Source organism: Larus michahellis, chromosome 7, assembly GCF_964199755.1.
Source record: "Larus michahellis chromosome 7, bLarMic1.1, whole genome shotgun sequence".
Classification (NCBI taxonomy): domain Eukaryota; kingdom Metazoa; phylum Chordata; class Aves; order Charadriiformes; family Laridae; genus Larus; species Larus michahellis.
Genome location: NC_133902.1, coordinates 8,198,944 through 8,215,002, shown reverse-complemented (window position 1 = coordinate 8,215,002; position 16,059 = coordinate 8,198,944). Strand labels below are relative to the sequence as shown.

Genomic DNA, 16,059 nt, shown 5'->3' with positions numbered 1-16,059 from the left:
TAGGCAGAAAACTCATGGCAGCAGGAACAGAGATCTGATTTACAACAGCTCAGACCCCTCCCCACTAATGAAGCCCCTTCATTAGTAGGGGATGGGGTAGCAATACAGGTTGGGCAACCCGGCTCCGCCAAGGGCGGTGGCGTCCCGACCCATGGGCAACAGTGCTGCAAGACTGGTTTGGTGTTTGCAGGATACCGGAGCTCCTCGGAGGAGAAAAGCAGAGGGTTTCCTCCAGAGCTGGGTGCCGGGGAGGGAGGGAGCTGCCTGCCCCAGTGCTGCCAGGCCGGTTCCCATGCCCACAGCGGGGCCGTAGCCAGGCTCTGTGCCCGCGGCGCTGCTGCCCTCATGCAAACTGTGACTTCATTCTGGCCCGGCAAGGGCAGAGATGAGGCTCTGCGCATCCTGGTCTGGGATGCTCCTAACAAAGATCCAGGAGACTCAGAGATGCGTTGCCTCCAGAGAGGCTGGTCAGGCACAGCTATAAATAGCCCAGCCAGGCATCATGCAGTGAACCTGAGCAGAGTCGGCTGCCCTCACAGCTGGGTGCTCCCGGGAGCCCTGCGGGGACGACCGGCTCTGCTGCTCCGCAGCATGGCCCTGGGAGCCTCCCTCCTCCAGCCGGGCAAGCCTAAACCGTGCCGCAGCCTATGGGGACGTGGGTCTGCCCCATCCCCACTCCCAGAGCTCCGTGTGGGCTCCCACATCTTGGGCACCTCCACAGAACTGGGACCTCCTGCCTCTCCCAAGCATGTCCCACTCTGGCAGCTGCCCATCATCTGCCCGGGCACGGCCTTTCCCTCCTCCCCAGCCCCAATATCAGCACCTCTGGCCCCCTCCAGCCCCCTCCAGCCCTGTGGAGCCTCTGGAAACACTACCATAAAAATATTTACTCCCGCTGCTGCTGAGATTGAAGCTCATAAAGGGCTGTAGCTAAGCCTGTTACTGCATTAGCACTGACATCCAAAACAGACGAAGGCAGAGTCCCGGCTGGGGGTGGCCTGCAGTGACCCAGAGCGTGTTGGTGGGTGCAGGGCACTGCCCACTTCCCCTTCCTGCAGAGGGAGCAAGAAAAGTCAACCTGCAGAAGAAAGCAAGAAAAACCCTGCTCCAGGGGTGCAAAGAGACCATCATTTATTTCCCAGAGCAGCACAAAAGGATCTTGATGTTAATACGGCTGATGCCTGGGGCTGTAATTTGACAGTCGCAGCCCACCCCTCCGCTCCGGCGGCATATTTATTTATTGACATTTTGCTTCTTGGCCAAAGCAGCTCTTGATGCAGCCCCAGGATGTCTGCAGCTCCCGTGTGTGCGGTGCCAGGCAGACAGCAGGTTACCTGCAGACATTTCCTGGCCAAAGCACCCAGGCTTTGAGAATTTGAGCTCAGAGGGGATGCTAATTCCCTCAAATTATCCATCTGAAGGCTGGAGGTCAGGTCCCATGCCATCCGTGGTGGTCTTACAAACTTAGTGATGCGCCCTGCAGTGTTGGTCCTCACTTTTCTGCTGCTCTCTGGCTTCTGCTGTCTTAAGTCTGAAGCTCAGGTCTGGACCCAGCTGGGAATAGTAAATATTTTATTTGCTGTTGGGAGTTTTGACCAGTATCTCAGAGGCTGCAAAGGTCACATCAGGAAGCATCCACTTCATTAGCAAAAAGGATCGTCCCATTCCTGGGCTGCCCGCTCGGCAAAAGCGCAGCCGTGGAGTGAACTCCAGCCTGTCCCCCGAGTGCTGTTACCAGCTGTAGGTTTGTCTTCCTTGAGCAATCAAATTAGATAGATTTCAGTACCCGGGACTGGTCTCCTTGGATCTCAAGGCCCACATGCAATTAAAACTGGCCACATTAAAAGCCAGCTGAGCCCGGGCAGTGCTGTTTCCGTCTCGCCGCTGTTCACACTGGGCAGCGCTGTGCGGGCACCGCAGGGTGTGAATGAGGACAGCACACGAACGGGGACTTTTTTGTTTTGCTGGGCTTTTCTCCACGTGGTTTCTGCAAAGGGCCTCTTGGCACCTCTGCGCAAGTGAAATGGAGCAACCAAAACGGGAGCTGGCTGGCGGCCAGCCTGCCAGACGGGCCCGCGGGGGCAGCCCGGAGGGCAGATGTGTGCCTGGAGCATGTTTATCGAGGGCAGCAGCCCCGCGCAGGGAAGCCAAGTGGCCAAAGCGCTGGTGTCACACCTACATGCCAGGATTCTGCCGGCCCCAGTGCAGGACCCCGTGAGACCTCCAGGGCAGGTACGCAGGCAGCAGACAGGTTACAAGTGTGAGTCTCCTTTGCCATTTCCCACCCTGAGGTCTGCACACCACAGGTAGCATGGGGTCTCACTGCCAGCCCCCCGCTGCAGGGCTGCCAGCCCATCGGGGTGAACAGAGAGATTTTATTCTCCCCTTTGTCCTTGCCTTGGTTTTCACATGTAGGTGAAACATCACAGGTTCTCACGGTGAACGTACGACGAAGCTGCTCAAACACCCGTGTGTCACTCCTGAGCACTGGTGTGGTGCAGGGCCAGTTCTCGGCGGCACAGTGCCTGGGGTTGGGATTTGATCAGTTTTCCCACAGGAAGCAAGGCTGGATGTGGCAGGAAAGGGACCTGGCGGGACTTGCTGAGACACCCCCAGGAGAAGAGCAGCAGCTCCCGCAGGACATGGGGCTAATCTAGTGAAAGATGCTCCCACCTTTGCTGGGCGTTCCCCAAGCTTTGCTGCCAGTGTAAAAGCAAGAAAACCCCCAAGAAATGGGGGAGCCCTCTTGACGTGTTCAGGAAGGGGAAATCTGTCTGACTTTGCAGGTCAAGGAGAGATGCTGAGTCCTGTGGGGGAAACACGCACTTACCTGCCTGAAAACCCCGACATCTGGGGACAGTGGAGGAGGAGGAGGTTACATCAAGCTCCAGGAGAGCTGGATCTGCTCCTAACGGGGCTGCTAACAGCCTCAGGGACCTTCCACAGGTCACTCTCCTGCTACTGCCTTAGTCTCTAAGCTCTGAGAAGCTGCAGCAATGCCAGCCGGATTGGGAGGGCCTCACACAGCTCAAGTGATCAATGACCATCAGGCATTGGAGATCTCAGGTGGAAGATGCCATCAAGGTGCAAAGCACTAACTACCACTGACAGAACTGTTTTTTCCCTCTTAGGTTGAGCCGTCTTTCCAACAACACTTTGCACGTGGCGGTCCCAGGCCTGCAAGCCGCTCTGTGGTCACAGAGAAGTCTCACGGAAGGCCAGGAATCCGCTGGTGGGGAGCCACACGCAAGACCTGGTTTTACATGTACACAGCACCACCGAAATGCAGCCGCTGTGGGTGACCGCCACGCTTGGTGCCCAGCAACACCGCAGCAAATCCAGCCAGACAGATGCTCCGCAACCTCTCAGGGTTGGGAGTGTAACCCTAATGCCACGCAGGCCCCCTCCACGATACAGCCCTATCACACCTGTCATGCGGGCAGAGCCAGGCCCACGGGGGCCAAGGCCGCCTCAAGGGTTCAGGCCCTCCCAAGGCAGTTCCCACCATGGGGACCAGGTCTCCCCAAGGCAGTGGGTCCCCCCCGGGGGATCGGGGTCTCCCCCGGGGATTGGGGTGCCCAAGGCGGCTGGAAACCACGCCCCCCCGGGCATGGGCCCCTCGGGACCAGGCCTCGGCCCCTCACGGCACCGGGGCATCCCCCCGCCCCCGCGAGGCACCGCCCCGCCCCGCGCCGCCCCGCCCCGCCCCGCGCCGGCCCCGTGGCATTGTGGGATGAAACAGGATGTAGGCAGAACAGCGCGGGCGGACGGGCCGGGGCGGCGGGCCGCGGCCGCGGCGCAGCCAATAGGGGCGCGGCGTGGCGGACGGCGCAGCCAATGGGGGAGCGACGGGCCGCGCGCCGCAGCGGGCGGGGCGGTATTTGAGCGCGGCGCGGCGGCGGGGCGCAGAGCGCTCGGCGCGGCGCAGGGAGCGGAGCGGGCTGAGGCGAGCGGGTCCGGGCCTCCTCCCACCTTCTCTTCCTCGGTGCCTCGCCCTCCCGGGGTGGCCCTGTCACTGTGAAGGTGAGCGACGCTCTCCGCCGGGCCGGGGCGGCGGGGACCTCGGCGCCTCGCCTGGCCTCGGTCGCTCCGTGTGTGAGGTAGCGGTGGGGCCGCCCTGAGGGGAGAGGGTCGCGGGGAGGCCGGCCGGCGGGCGGCTCCTGCCCGTGGGGAGCTGCCGGCAGCGCTCGGAGACTGCCCCGCCCCGGTGGCCTGCTACCGGTGCGTTGCCGGCCCCGCTCCGGGCAAGGTCACCGCCGCCTCGGGCGGCCCCGGGGCTCCCCCCGTGAAGGTCACGCAGGGCCCCGGCCTGCACATGCGCCTGGCTCTTGGGAGAGTCTCCCCGGGCCCTCTTCTGCTCTGATGGGGAAGGGGCTGTGCCGCACCCCCTTCCTAGGGCCCTCTCCGGCCGCGGTGGGGGAAGCGGTGGGTGCTGGGCTTGGGCCTCGTCTGCATCCTCAGGCTCCATACTGTCCTGGTGGGGAAGCGGTGGGCCTTGTCCCAGTCTTAGGGCTCCTTCATGCCTGGGGAGGGAAGGAGTGGGTGTGGGGGCTTGTGTCTCATCCCATTCCCAAAGCCGCATCTTATCCTGGTGAGGGAAGGAGTGGATGCTGAGCTTGAGCATCATACCCCTCCCAAAGCCTCATCCTGTCCTCTTGGGGGAGTGGTCGGGTGCTGGGCTTGGGCCTCATACTGCTTCTAAGGCCTCATCCTACCCTGGTGAGGGAAGGGTTGGGTGCTGCCTTGGGCCTAATCCCTAGCTCCCAAGGCCTCATCCTGTGCTGGACTGTCTGCTAGGGCTGTGGTCTTGTCTTCCTTCCTCAAGACCCCATCCTGCCCTGGGCTGGAGAAAGGCTGGCTGCTGGACCTGTACTATAACCCCTTCTCTGGCCTGTCCTGCTCTGGGTTGGGTGCTGGGGCTGTGTGGTTTTCCTCAGACTTGGGTGGCAAGCCCCCGAGGGACAGCTGTGATCTTGTGGCTTAGGGATAAAAGTATGTGGTGCCTTGCAGGGACAGTGCCTCTGTAACCCCACAGGGGAACAAGCTGAGGTGGGTCCTGCCCTGTGGTGTTCAGGTGGGTGGATGGGGTGGCACTCTCCCGGCCCCACAGCAGGTGCTGGGGACCATCCCTCCAGCAGCACAGCTGGCTGCCACCCTCTGTCCAAAGATGCTGTGCCCTGGAGCAGCGCAGTGCAGGGGAGGGCAGGCTGGCCAGCACTTGCAGCTCTACTGAAGAAGGATAATTGTTTTGTTGGGTTTTTTCTATGGCGCTGTTGGCCCTCGGCAGTGTGGGCCTGCACTGAGATGCTCCTTGCCTAAACAATGAGGAAGGAAGATGCTTTTTGCAGGTCACTCCGTGGCTGGTTATGTAATGGTAAATGTCCCCTGAACTTGGCGTGCAGTGGAGGTGTGCGAAGGCCTGATGGGCGTGAGAGCTTGCTCCCCGTCTTCACCTAAAGAGGCTTTCCCAGAGGAATGACCCACAAGTGAATTTCTGGTACTTAGCTTTTCCTGTGGGCTGGACCCCCAGAGGACTTTTCCAAGGGATTGCCAAATTCCTGGATAGTGAATTGAAATCTACAGGCCATTGGTTGGGCTGTTCTGAGCCATGTCTTGTCCTGCCAGGGTTTCTGGGCCACAAGCTAACACCCACTGGCATAAACCACATCACAGAGGGGAGCAAACTGCCTGTAAGTGGCTTTTCCAGAGATGTGGTAGGGGTGCGTGCTCTCTGTTGGCATTTGAGCTCAGTTCCTGTCATTCCTCCTGGTGCTATTAGTGTATGCTAATAGCAGTGCTCTATTAAACATTTTATCTAAAATGTATAAATTAAGGTTGCAATAGAAGTCTTCAACTGCAGGCAGAGTGAAGAATTGAAGTATTGTAATCATAGGCTGCAATTATGTAACTGGATTCTCTTTCTCTCTGGATAGCAGGCTCCTTTAATTGCTGTAACAAAGCTACTCCTTCAGTTTTCTGGGACTGTTCCAGGAAGCGATCATTGCAGCAGATTTTCTTCACTCCTCAGTAGAGCTAAAAATGTGTAGTTTCACTATTTCAAAACATGCTTGGTAGTATCACTCAAGACTTACAGCACTGTAAAAGGATTTAGGAAACTTAATGGTGCTATGCAGGCTTAATTGGAGGCACTCCTTGCCATTAAGAAGCTTATTCCCACAAAGTTTTAATATGCTCTGGTAAGACCTGCTGCCAAGGTGAGCAGCTGTGGTCCTTCTCAGTGCAGACCTTCGCTTGACCGGTCCCCCAGATAACGTGTGCCTCCTGACCAGGCCTCACGTGTGGCTTGGGAGCAAGGGCTCTGGTGCCTGCAGGGGTGTTGGAGTGTGCAAGCCAGCAGCAGGACTGCACAGGGCTCCTTCCCTAGGGCACGTGTCATGGCCTTAGCTTGAAGAAAGGCCGCAGGACTGGGATTGTCAAATACCTGTTTTTTAGGATAATATGAACTGCACTGGAATCTTCCCAATGCTGAATGCCTCCCTGGAAAGGCCATGGCTGATCTATGTATAAATGGCTTCAGTGATGTACGAAGCACCTGAAGAGTGAAGGGGGCTACACGCTTGGCTTTAATATACCACACTCTAGTTTCTTAAAGGTCATGGGCAGCACTAGCATGCTGGTTTCTAGCATCTGTGTTGTGGTTCACAGGCAGGGAGGCTGGGAAAGGAGGCCACTTTGCCAGGCTGTAGCTATGCTAGCTTTGTGGTGGCGTGTGCGTCCCCCTGCCCCTGTTTCTAGGCTGCAGTGTGAGGTTAACCTGTTTCTGGCTAGTCAGACCGGCTTTGTCCCATGGGAGCAGCTGAAGTCTGGGTTTCAGTGGCAAAGCAGTGGTGAGGGAATGATGATAGGCTGAATGTGGAACAGCCCTCCTTCCAGGCTAAACTAGCATCAGTAACTGTAACTCCTGGCATGGGGTGGAATAAAAGCACTGCTGTTGTTAACATGCTTCCTGAGCTTCCCTGCTGGAGACAGGCAGTCTGGGATCCATTGCTTGCAAGGCTCTGGACAGATAATGCTCCAAACCACTAGTGCACCTGGAAGGCAAACTTGGCTGTACCCTGTTGATGTATAGGAGGGCTGTGGCTCTCTGCAGATCCTGTCTCCTCCCACACAGTAAGCTTTTTCTGCATGTGTTTAATGCAGGTGCTGATGTTGGGCTATCTCTGATCTAACTACAGTGCTCCAACTATAAGGGGCACCTTAGCCTGGGACTGCTGTAGGCTGCCCTGATAAACTCACCTGGGCCATAACGGGGGGTTTGTAGTATCAGCTTGTGACGCAGCCTGCCATAGAGAGGACAACCTCTGATGCACAGGAAGCTTCTCCTTTCTTGGGAAGGGATTAAAGGAATCTATGTTCTGCCTTAGGTTCACGATGTCTGACAGAAAGGCTGTGATCAAGAATGCGGACATGTCCGAGGACATGCAGCAGGATGCTGTAGACTGTGCTACACAGGCAATGGAGAAGTACAACATAGAAAAGGACATTGCAGCATATATAAAGAAGGTAACTATGGGATGAGGGGGCTGCTCTGGCTGAGACTTCCTGAAGCTCTTAAGTATGTGTGCCTGTCATGAGCCTGAGTGCCTGTCTGAGACTTCATACTTGGGTGTTTGAAGGGGGAAGATGCTTTCTTTGCTGCTTTGCTGCTGTTTCCAAGAGGACAGAGTGACTTCTCCAAGGTCGGAGGAGGGCTATGGCAGAGCAGGGCCTGGTCTGTTGCTCTGGCAAGCTCTGAGCAGGCGGTGAGAGTGCTGTCCCTCTGGATTTGCCAGCCTAGAAAGAGCTGGCTGCAGTCTCTCTTTAGGACTTGCTCCATAGATGACGCTGCTTGACTTGCAGTCCCAGCGCAGGGTGGGATTACTCTGTCACACTCAAAGTGGGCAGCTGTGCACGTGTGGTTCTGTCTGCCATGTTCCTGGCTCCGGGGTGGGCGGTGTGGAGGAGGATGGGGCCTTGTGCTGGCTGGCAGGGTTGTGAAAGGCACTGCTTTAAAAACAGCATAAGCAGCGGCCCTGGCGTGTGAAGAGGTGTCTCCCCATTTGCAGGAGCCCATTAACTGAAGTCTCATGCTTGATGGCATCTGGGGAGCTGTCAGTTCCCTCTGTACCTGCTTCTCCGAATGGTTGGGCAAAGTGCTTTTGAAGGAAGAAGGTGTGACTTCATAGGCAATGTGGTCCTGGCACCTGGGCTAGCTTTTGGGCCTTGCTTGTAATCTAAGCTTGAATGTGAAGGATTCAAAGGTGTCTCCTAACTTCTCGGATCACTTTGATCGGAGTCAAGACTTATCTCAAAGTGCGTGGGGCAGTGCAGCCTGTAAAGTGAGTGAGTGCAACAGAAGGCATCCAAAAAGAAGCTGGCCTTTATTTCCTGAGAGTGTTGGGAGGAGGGAAGCAATTTGATGCACCTTCATGCCCTGGCAAGAAAGCTTTTCCTTACTTCAAAGGTTACCTGCAAAGAGCTCAAACTGTCTTGCTGCTGTCTGAGGACTAACACTTGCTTTAATCTTGAATGTTGAGTCTGTTCTTCTGGCTCTGTCTCAGGGGAGGGGAGGGAAGGGTGTTCTTGGGAGCTGTGTATTAATTAGAGGGAGGAGAATGGTCTTTAACCCTGTCTTACCTGTGGAGTAGAAGACTAACTATTAAGCCAGCATTCAGCTTGCTTACCTCTGACCTCTTAGGTCTATCATGTGCTGTCTGGCCTGTGAATTTGCCTGCTCATTTTCAATGCAGGTTTTTTCCTTCATGTGAAGAAGGGTCCCAAACAGCAGAAGCCAGACTTCTTCCTTTTTTTAGGTGACCTTTAAGCTCAAATGCCTTGCTGGAGCAGACATGCCAAAATCTTTTTTTTTTTTATTTTTTGTGAGTGGGCTTGGAATGGGAGAGGAGAAATATTCTCCTGAGCTAGCCTACACACAGGGCTTGAATAGCACTGTACCAAGGAGAGCTCTTAGGTCTGCGCTTTCTGCCTGGGGCTGATGGATGCTCTAAGTCTCAGGAGATGATTTCCTTGTGTCGGATTCTTCAAACAATACAGTGCAGAGGTCTGGTTGTGTCAGTCACTACCTCGCTTAATGTAATAGTGTCTTGTGATGGGGAATATAAAGATGCTGTAGGTGGGAGGAAAGGCGATAGTGTGTGAAAAGAACCAGCTAAGAACTTGTGCTTAGAACTATTTTCATGTGGGCTTTCTTGGCCTTAATGCCTCTCTTTTCTTTCTTCAGGAATTTGACAAGAAATACAACCCAACTTGGCACTGCATTGTTGGCAGAAACTTTGGCAGCTATGTAACACATGAGACAAAGCACTTCATCTATTTTTACTTGGGTCAGGTTGCAATTCTTCTCTTCAAGTCTGGATAGGAAGCAGGAGCAAGTGAAATTTGGACTGTAATGCACTGATGGCTGAAGCCACGACTCCCTTTAACATGGCTATGCCGCTGCATGGACTGTATACTATATTTAATGTGTATATGTTGCAGTAAAAATCTACTTCTGTTTAGTTGCCTGGGAAGAAGGCGGCATTTTTTTGTTACTGCTTTTTTTGGTTGTATTGCACTAGGAAACCTGTAAATGCTTAAACAATGGCCTTTACGTGGGAAGAAATAAAACTATTCCACAACAGCTCCCTCAGTGGTAACTCCTTCTTTGAGGCTGGGAAAACTTCTTTGGGCAGGCCAAAAGACCCTGACTTCTTTACTGAGTTTTATTAGACTGTTAATCTTGTAACGAGGAGCAAAGCCAGTGTGAGCCTCTGTACCCACCCTGCAGACTGTAGAGAGCTGGCTCTCCCAGTAACCTCAGTGCAGGTACTTAGACCTTCCCTGAAAGCTGGTGGGGTGGCTCTTGATTATGTGGCTTTCACATGAGTTGAACTCCACCTCGGACTGTGATTAAACAGACTTGCAGCTGGCACCCTTGGTGTTCTTTCTGTACCCATCACTGTATTTTTGGCTCTGCTGAAACATTGATCTAGACTGTAAGCAACTCAGCCTGGTCTAGGAGACTTCAACAAACCCCTCTGAGTTGCTGCTTGCTGCAGAAAGCAGCATCCTGTGGCTGAAGTCTTTAGACCTTGATACTGAGATCTAAAGCCAGGTGGCCCACCCCTGAAATGGAGTAGGATATCAAATTGGTGACTACTGACAACAGCTCTATTTGGCATGTTCTTAGCCAGTTGTCTCAACACTGCCTTAACTTGATGCTCTCCTTAAAGCAAGCTAGTCATGTGGAAGACTTGTAAGTGGCCACTGTCTCTTTTTTCATTTTCTGTAGCTGATAAGCTATTTCTGGAGGGCTGTCCTCCATGTTCTGATATCTGCTTTTGTTCTTAAAGCACAGTACCAAGAAGTTTAAATTTACATGTGATGTTTGTGTGAAGGAAACTCATATGACATCTGCTTCAAAGGCAGACAAATGTCTTGGTCTCCAATAGGTTCAGCAGTGATGTTGTCTTAGTATGTACTGACTCTTGGATTACACTGCAGGAAGTTCTTTTTATCTGGGTGTGGAGAATTGCTGTGTGATGGCAAGTAAATATCTGGTGCTTGTCATAAGGTCTATTTATTGGTTTGCTGACTAATGTATAGACAATATCACTGGGCTGGTGAGCCTGACTTGTCTCTGGCATGAATTTGGTCGTGGTAATAAGTCACTGCTGGGGGAGAATGGGCAGAGTGAAGGGAGCTCTTCATTGTGAAATGACTTGATGACCCAGGTTGACTACTTCCTGAAGTAAAAGTCCTTCTTGTCTCTGTGCAAAATCCAAAGTATGCCTAATTTTGTAATATTGATAGAACAATGTTGTAACTAGAAAGAATGTAGCTGTCATAAATTCATGTTGATGGAAATGTCTGCACTGGGGTAATGTGCCTTGGACTGTCTGGGGCACTTTTGTAGTCGTGTCTATTCAGAACTCCGCTCTGGATCTGAAAGGAGAATGTTTTGGGTTTGTTTTTTTCCAAGCATGAGTCTAATGTGAACCTGTTCACGGTCTCTCGTGGAGCAAGATCTGTTCCCTTCATAACTGCAATGGCTCAAATACCATTTATTTTTTTCAAACATTAAAGGTGAATTGACACATTTAAACAGCCTCTAGTTTCGTCATTGCCAGCTGTGTGAAGCAACATCTGCACTTGTCCAGAGAGCGTGAGCAGCAAGTTCTCTGCCCTGGAAGATGCTGATGATTCAAAGAGAGAAAGAGGGAGAAGCTTGACCTGAAGAGCGTATGTGTCCCATCTGTGCTGGTCCTGACCTCCAGCCTGGCTCAAGAACTGGGCCAGAAGGAGGATTGAGGGGAGTGTGTCCTGCTGCAGCCCTGATGGGGTGCTTCTGTGCCAAGTAACCTTGATACGAAAGCACTGGGACCAACCTCCTAATGACTTCAAACAGACTGGGGCTGGTACAGCAGCTGGGGACCTGGCTCCTGAACATACTCGAAGGTGTCTCCTTGCTCTGCAGGAAAGTAGGTTTCCCCTTCAGGCTTCCTCCAGGTAGAAAGGTGAGATCTGAAACTCTTCCCAGGTGCCTGAAGCTGATGTGTGCTTAATGTCTCTCACACTGCAGGGGCTGTGGGCTTGCCCTTAAACAACCCCCCCTTAGCTTGCTGTCTTGCTCCTGATGCAACCTGAATTTGGGATTGTGGCCTCCCTGGTAGCTTTTTGAAAAGCTGTGGGCTCTTACAAGCTACAGCAGTGTAACAGCTCTGCTGGGGGACAGTAACACCAGCAGGAGAAACAAGGGGAGGTGTAGCTGCAGACAACCATGACTCATTGTAAGCAGCTATAAAATGAGCTGAACCCAAAACTCCTGAACAAGCAGCAGTGTGGCTGTTACGCACAGGCAATCTGCTACAGCCTCCACCTGGCAGTGCTGAAAAGCAGAGGTGGTTTCTACTTTGGGGAGAGCTGGGAGTAATGCTGTCCCAGCCAGCCTTTTCGCTGGCAGTGTAGTTGCAGGGCTTAAGCTCCAGCTGAGCTGTGCTGGGGCTCTGCATGCCTGGCCAGGTCTGGGTTAATGCTGCGGCTCCAAGAAAACATTTACAGCCTTGTGGGGCTGGGCTAGTCGAGCTGCCTTGGTGCACAGGGCTTAGTCAAAGCAAGTGGCAGAGAAACTGCTAGCTGCACAGCAGGCTGTTAATCCAAACCTGGGGTGAAAAACTTCCAGTTTGAGTTCTGTCTGTGGGAAAGCATAATGTATCCAGTGGCTGTGGTGCTGGTGTCAATCGGTCCCTGGTGGGATCTGGAGGTCCTGGCAGGGCTGGAGGGAGGGCGTGCTCTGGAGCTGCTGTGCACAGATAGAAAGCGGGTTTGGTGCTTCCTTGGATGTGTCACTGCAGCAGGAGCCCTGCTTCAGGCTAAAGAAAAGAAACTCCAGTTCGCACCTTTAGCAATTAGGCAGTGAAACCGAGCCCTGCTCACCTCTCCGTCACCCCTGCAGTGGGCACTGGTACTGTGCATCCCCAGCCTTCCCCTTAAACTATCCTTTGCCTAGCACTGGGTCTCTGGAAGATACAAACTGCCTAAAGTTAAGCAGTGCGTCCCTCTATATGACTGAGAGGTGGGTGAGGTTTTAACATGGAGCTTTCTGTCCCTGCTGCCTTCCCCTCCTGCTCCCCAGCAGCTGTCTGACGCAGCTTTTGGCTTTGACTTTTTCCATTGCTGGGCTCCACTTTGTCTCCAGTTTCCACCAGGCGCAGGTGTCCTGTGCGATGCCTTGGAGCGTTAACAGTTTCCGTGCTGGAGCAGCCAACAGCATCCCCAGGACGGCTGCTCAGCTTCAATGGAGTCAGGAAGCTATTTGGAAACATCTGGATCTGGGGCACTGAGTGGAAGGTATGTATCTGGGGGGAAACATCTGGAGAAAGAAACTGCTTCCAGATGTCTTTGGGCAAAAACGCTATTTAAATGTAAATTCAATATACATTACTGTCCTGCCTTACAAGCTTTCAGAGAATGTCTGATTGCGGGGGAGTCCGAGGTGCAGGTCGCTGCTGGAGGTCTGGGTGCAGGACAGCATCTGCAGATGTACGTGTGCCTTCGCTGCGGGTAACGGTGCAGTTCGTGGCTGGGGAGAGTGTCACATTTTCTCTTGTACAAGCCAAGTTATTCAGTTCCTCGTGTCAAGTATTTCTTCCAGATGTGGCCTTACGAAAGCAAAGCTTTGTGACACTGAAGAGCAGACGGGCTAGTTTTTGGTAGCTGTGCTCCGTGTGTGTAACTACTAGACATTATTTCGGATTCTCTCTTCTGCGGAGGCAGCACAGCGTAAAGATGCAGAAGGTGTATGACTCCGTTAGCGGTCAGAGCCAGCCTTGCTCCCTGCCTGCCTGGCACAATGTTCTTCCCCCTTCTCTGTGACCACCTGGGACTCTGGGAAGGAACAAAGTGACAGCGATGTCATCCCCACCCTGGGCATCCTGCTCTGGTGGGAACACCCAGGCTGGAGGTCAGTGCTCTCCTTCCCTCCCACCCAGCAAAGCCAGCCTGCAGCGCTGCCATCGCAGTGGCAGTCTTCCCCAAGCACGTGGAAGCAGAGCCTGTTGCTGGTAAACTCGGTGCCCAACGGACCTGTTCCTTCTCACAGCGCTTTTGCGGGAGATTTGAGATGAAGAGAGAAAATGTGGGAATCATTTTTATCTCACTTTCTGTCTCTGACGGGTAAATCCTTAGGAGGCCGGTGGCACACGGTGAAGGAAGCAGGGCTGTGCCATCCCTGCCCACCCGAGGTTTCCCCGCTTTGTTCTATTTTTTGAGCAATGCTTCTGACACCCTTTCCCAGACTGTGACTCATAGCAGCAGTGTCTGTGCATAAGCCATGCGCCTTGGAGCGCTTTATAGATACAGGAGCTGCAGGAGCCTCACAGGAGCCAACTGTGTTTATTAAAAGATGATCAGATGTTTCCTCCCTTAAGGCAGTGTCTAGCTGAGGTTGAGTAATAACTCATTACCAACGAGACAAATAACTGCTTATCATCAGGTCAGTGCCTTTACCAGCCCTTCTGTTAGTGACAGCAGGCGCCATGCTTCTCCTGCACCAAGCTCTGGTGGTCTCAGCACCCAGCACAGGGGGGTAAGAAGGGAGCTGCTCTGCCGGACTCTGCTCCGGTCCCCGTCCCTTCCCCTGAGGGCAGCCTGAGCAGGGGCAGCCCTGGGGGGCCAACCCTAGGCTCTGCTCTACTGCTCAGCAGGGTTTGGCCCTGGGTTGAGCTTGAGGAAGGGTTTTATCCATCCCTGGTGTAGCTTGTATCCTGCCTGCGACTGCTGGAGTGGCCTCGCAGTCCATGTCTCTCTCTCCTAGTGCTGGGGACTCAGAGCAAATGCACCAGAGCTCGCTGTGGCCTGGTGGAAAAATCAATGGTGCTGCAGAGGTGCCCCGGGAGCACTGTTGGGGCCATGGGTGAGGTGGGATGTCATGCTCCGCCACGTCCCCCGTCCCTGTGTGCCCCTTGCTGCCCAGCGTGGTGGCATGTGCTGACTGGTCTCTCTGGAGGGCTGGGCTGCAGGGGGAGGCAGCGGGGAGCGGGGCCAGCTCTCGTCCCCTTGCAGGACGTGGGACTGGGACCCTCACAGGCTTGGTCAGAGGCTTTCCTCAGACGCTATCCTCTGGCGCGGCTGCCGTGGCCCTTCCCTGCCAAACGCCGTGGCATCTCTCCATGTCCTTTGTTCCCTCCCTTGCTTACGCATCTCCATTGATTTATGGCTGTTGCAGAGCAGCCCGACCGCAGCTCAGCTGCTTGCCCAGACCCCGGCCAGGCTGTGTGTCCTCCCCCTGGGCCTGTGGGCAGGGAGGCTTTTGGGGAGAGATCCAAGCCCCCCTGCATGCAGCAGGGCCCCCGCTGCATTTAAACACGTGCACGGCCTTTTCTTTCACCTCCTTCCAGCCTGGGTGTGAATGAAGTGCTTTCAAGGGGAGGAGATTGCTGGGAGCCCCGCTCTCCCTGTGCATTGGTTGCAGCCCATAAAAGCATCCAAGGAATTCGCCACGGCAGTCCCGGCGCGGGGGGTGAGCGCAGTGAAAGCCGCCCTTTGTTCCCGCAACCGAGTCCCACGCAGGGACAGGGCTGGAATCTGCAGAGCTGGTTGCGTGCTCCCGCCGTCACGTCACCCTTAGTGCGGGTGCCATACTGCACCGGGGCCATCGGGAAAGGCTTTTCCCATGTCTGACCCTGGCTGGGGTGAGCAGTGTTAGGTGCTGCCGGGGTGTGATGAAAGGATTCCGTGGGGTTTGCCAGCATTTGGAGCGCCTGGCAGTACACATGGTGTGACCCCAGCTTTAGCCCTGTGCTGCTTAAGCTGAGTCAGAGGAACGGAAATCCCTTCTTACACCGATGTTTTTCCACAAAGTGTTCGATTACAGGTTTGGGGTTTAATCTCGCGCCCATCTTGCATGTTTTCCCGGCTGGCTGCGCCGCTCCGGCAGGAAAGGACGGAGGGTGACACCCAGCCAGGACGTGCCTCCACTGCAGCCTGCGCACAGGCAGCTGGCACCTGGCCCAGAACACAGCTCTGGAAAAAAAATAAATGCCTTTTTTGTTTTTGAGGAAAGCCCAGAACGCATCGACGAGGACAAAAACCTCATCCTAAATCCGTTTTTAAAAGTCCTGTTTTCTCTTAAGGGTTCAGAATGACCTGGGCAAAAGCTCCTCTGTGGGTCAGCTTGGACTCGGTACATCTGGACTCACGTTGCAAGGGGTCCCTCTGACACCACAGCTTGCAGCGGGGCTGGGGGATGGCACCCATGCCGCCCCTTTCCAGCAGGGTCCCCACCCATGGGTGCTGGCAGGGGGTCCCTCCACCTCTTCTGTGTTGTAATTAGCAGAAGAAAACCAGCGTGTGACTCAGCACGCGTCGGGTGCCAGGCCAGGGCTCTGACACTGCCACTGTCCTCCAGCAAGACTGACATGTGCAACTCAGGCAGAGCCTGGGCTGGCTAAAGATACCCCGTTACTTAAATATTTTATAGAAAATCATTAAGCAATTAAATCTGGCGGATCTCGCAGCGTAGAAAAAGCAGCTTGAAGTCTGGGCAGTAAACAGGGCAAC

The 16,059-nt window shown here is 54.3% G+C and overlaps 1 protein-coding gene across 2 annotated transcripts; it reads left to right on the top strand.

The window, feature by feature from the left end:
* The first annotated feature begins 3,751 nt into the window (after positions 1-3,751).
* Positions 3,752-9,642, top strand: DYNLL2 (dynein light chain LC8-type 2). Of its 2 annotated transcripts, XM_074595318.1 has the most exons (3): positions 3,752-4,023; positions 7,386-7,524; positions 9,242-9,642. In XM_074595318.1, exons 2-3 carry the CDS (start codon positions 7,393-7,395, stop codon positions 9,377-9,379), a joined length of 270 nt encoding a protein of 89 aa, XP_074451419.1. In that variant the 5' UTR covers positions 3,752-4,023; positions 7,386-7,392; the 3' UTR covers positions 9,380-9,642. The 2 variants fall into 2 exon arrangements, with proteins under 2 accessions (XP_074451419.1, XP_074451418.1); XM_074595317.1 differs by lacking the exon at positions 3,752-4,023 and having other exon boundaries at positions 7,367-7,524.
* Positions 9,643-16,059: the final 6,417 nt, after the last annotated feature.

Excerpts from the sequence above, each read along its gene's own strand:
- DYNLL2 (XM_074595317.1), top strand. The coding sequence starts at position 7,372 with ATGTTCTGCCTTAGGTTCACGATGTCTGACAGAAAGGCTGTGATCAAG. Across the intron at positions 7,525-9,241 it reads TTGCAGCATATATAAAGAAG|GAATTTGACAAGAAATACAA; the intron begins GTAACTATGGGA and ends TTCTTTCTTCAG.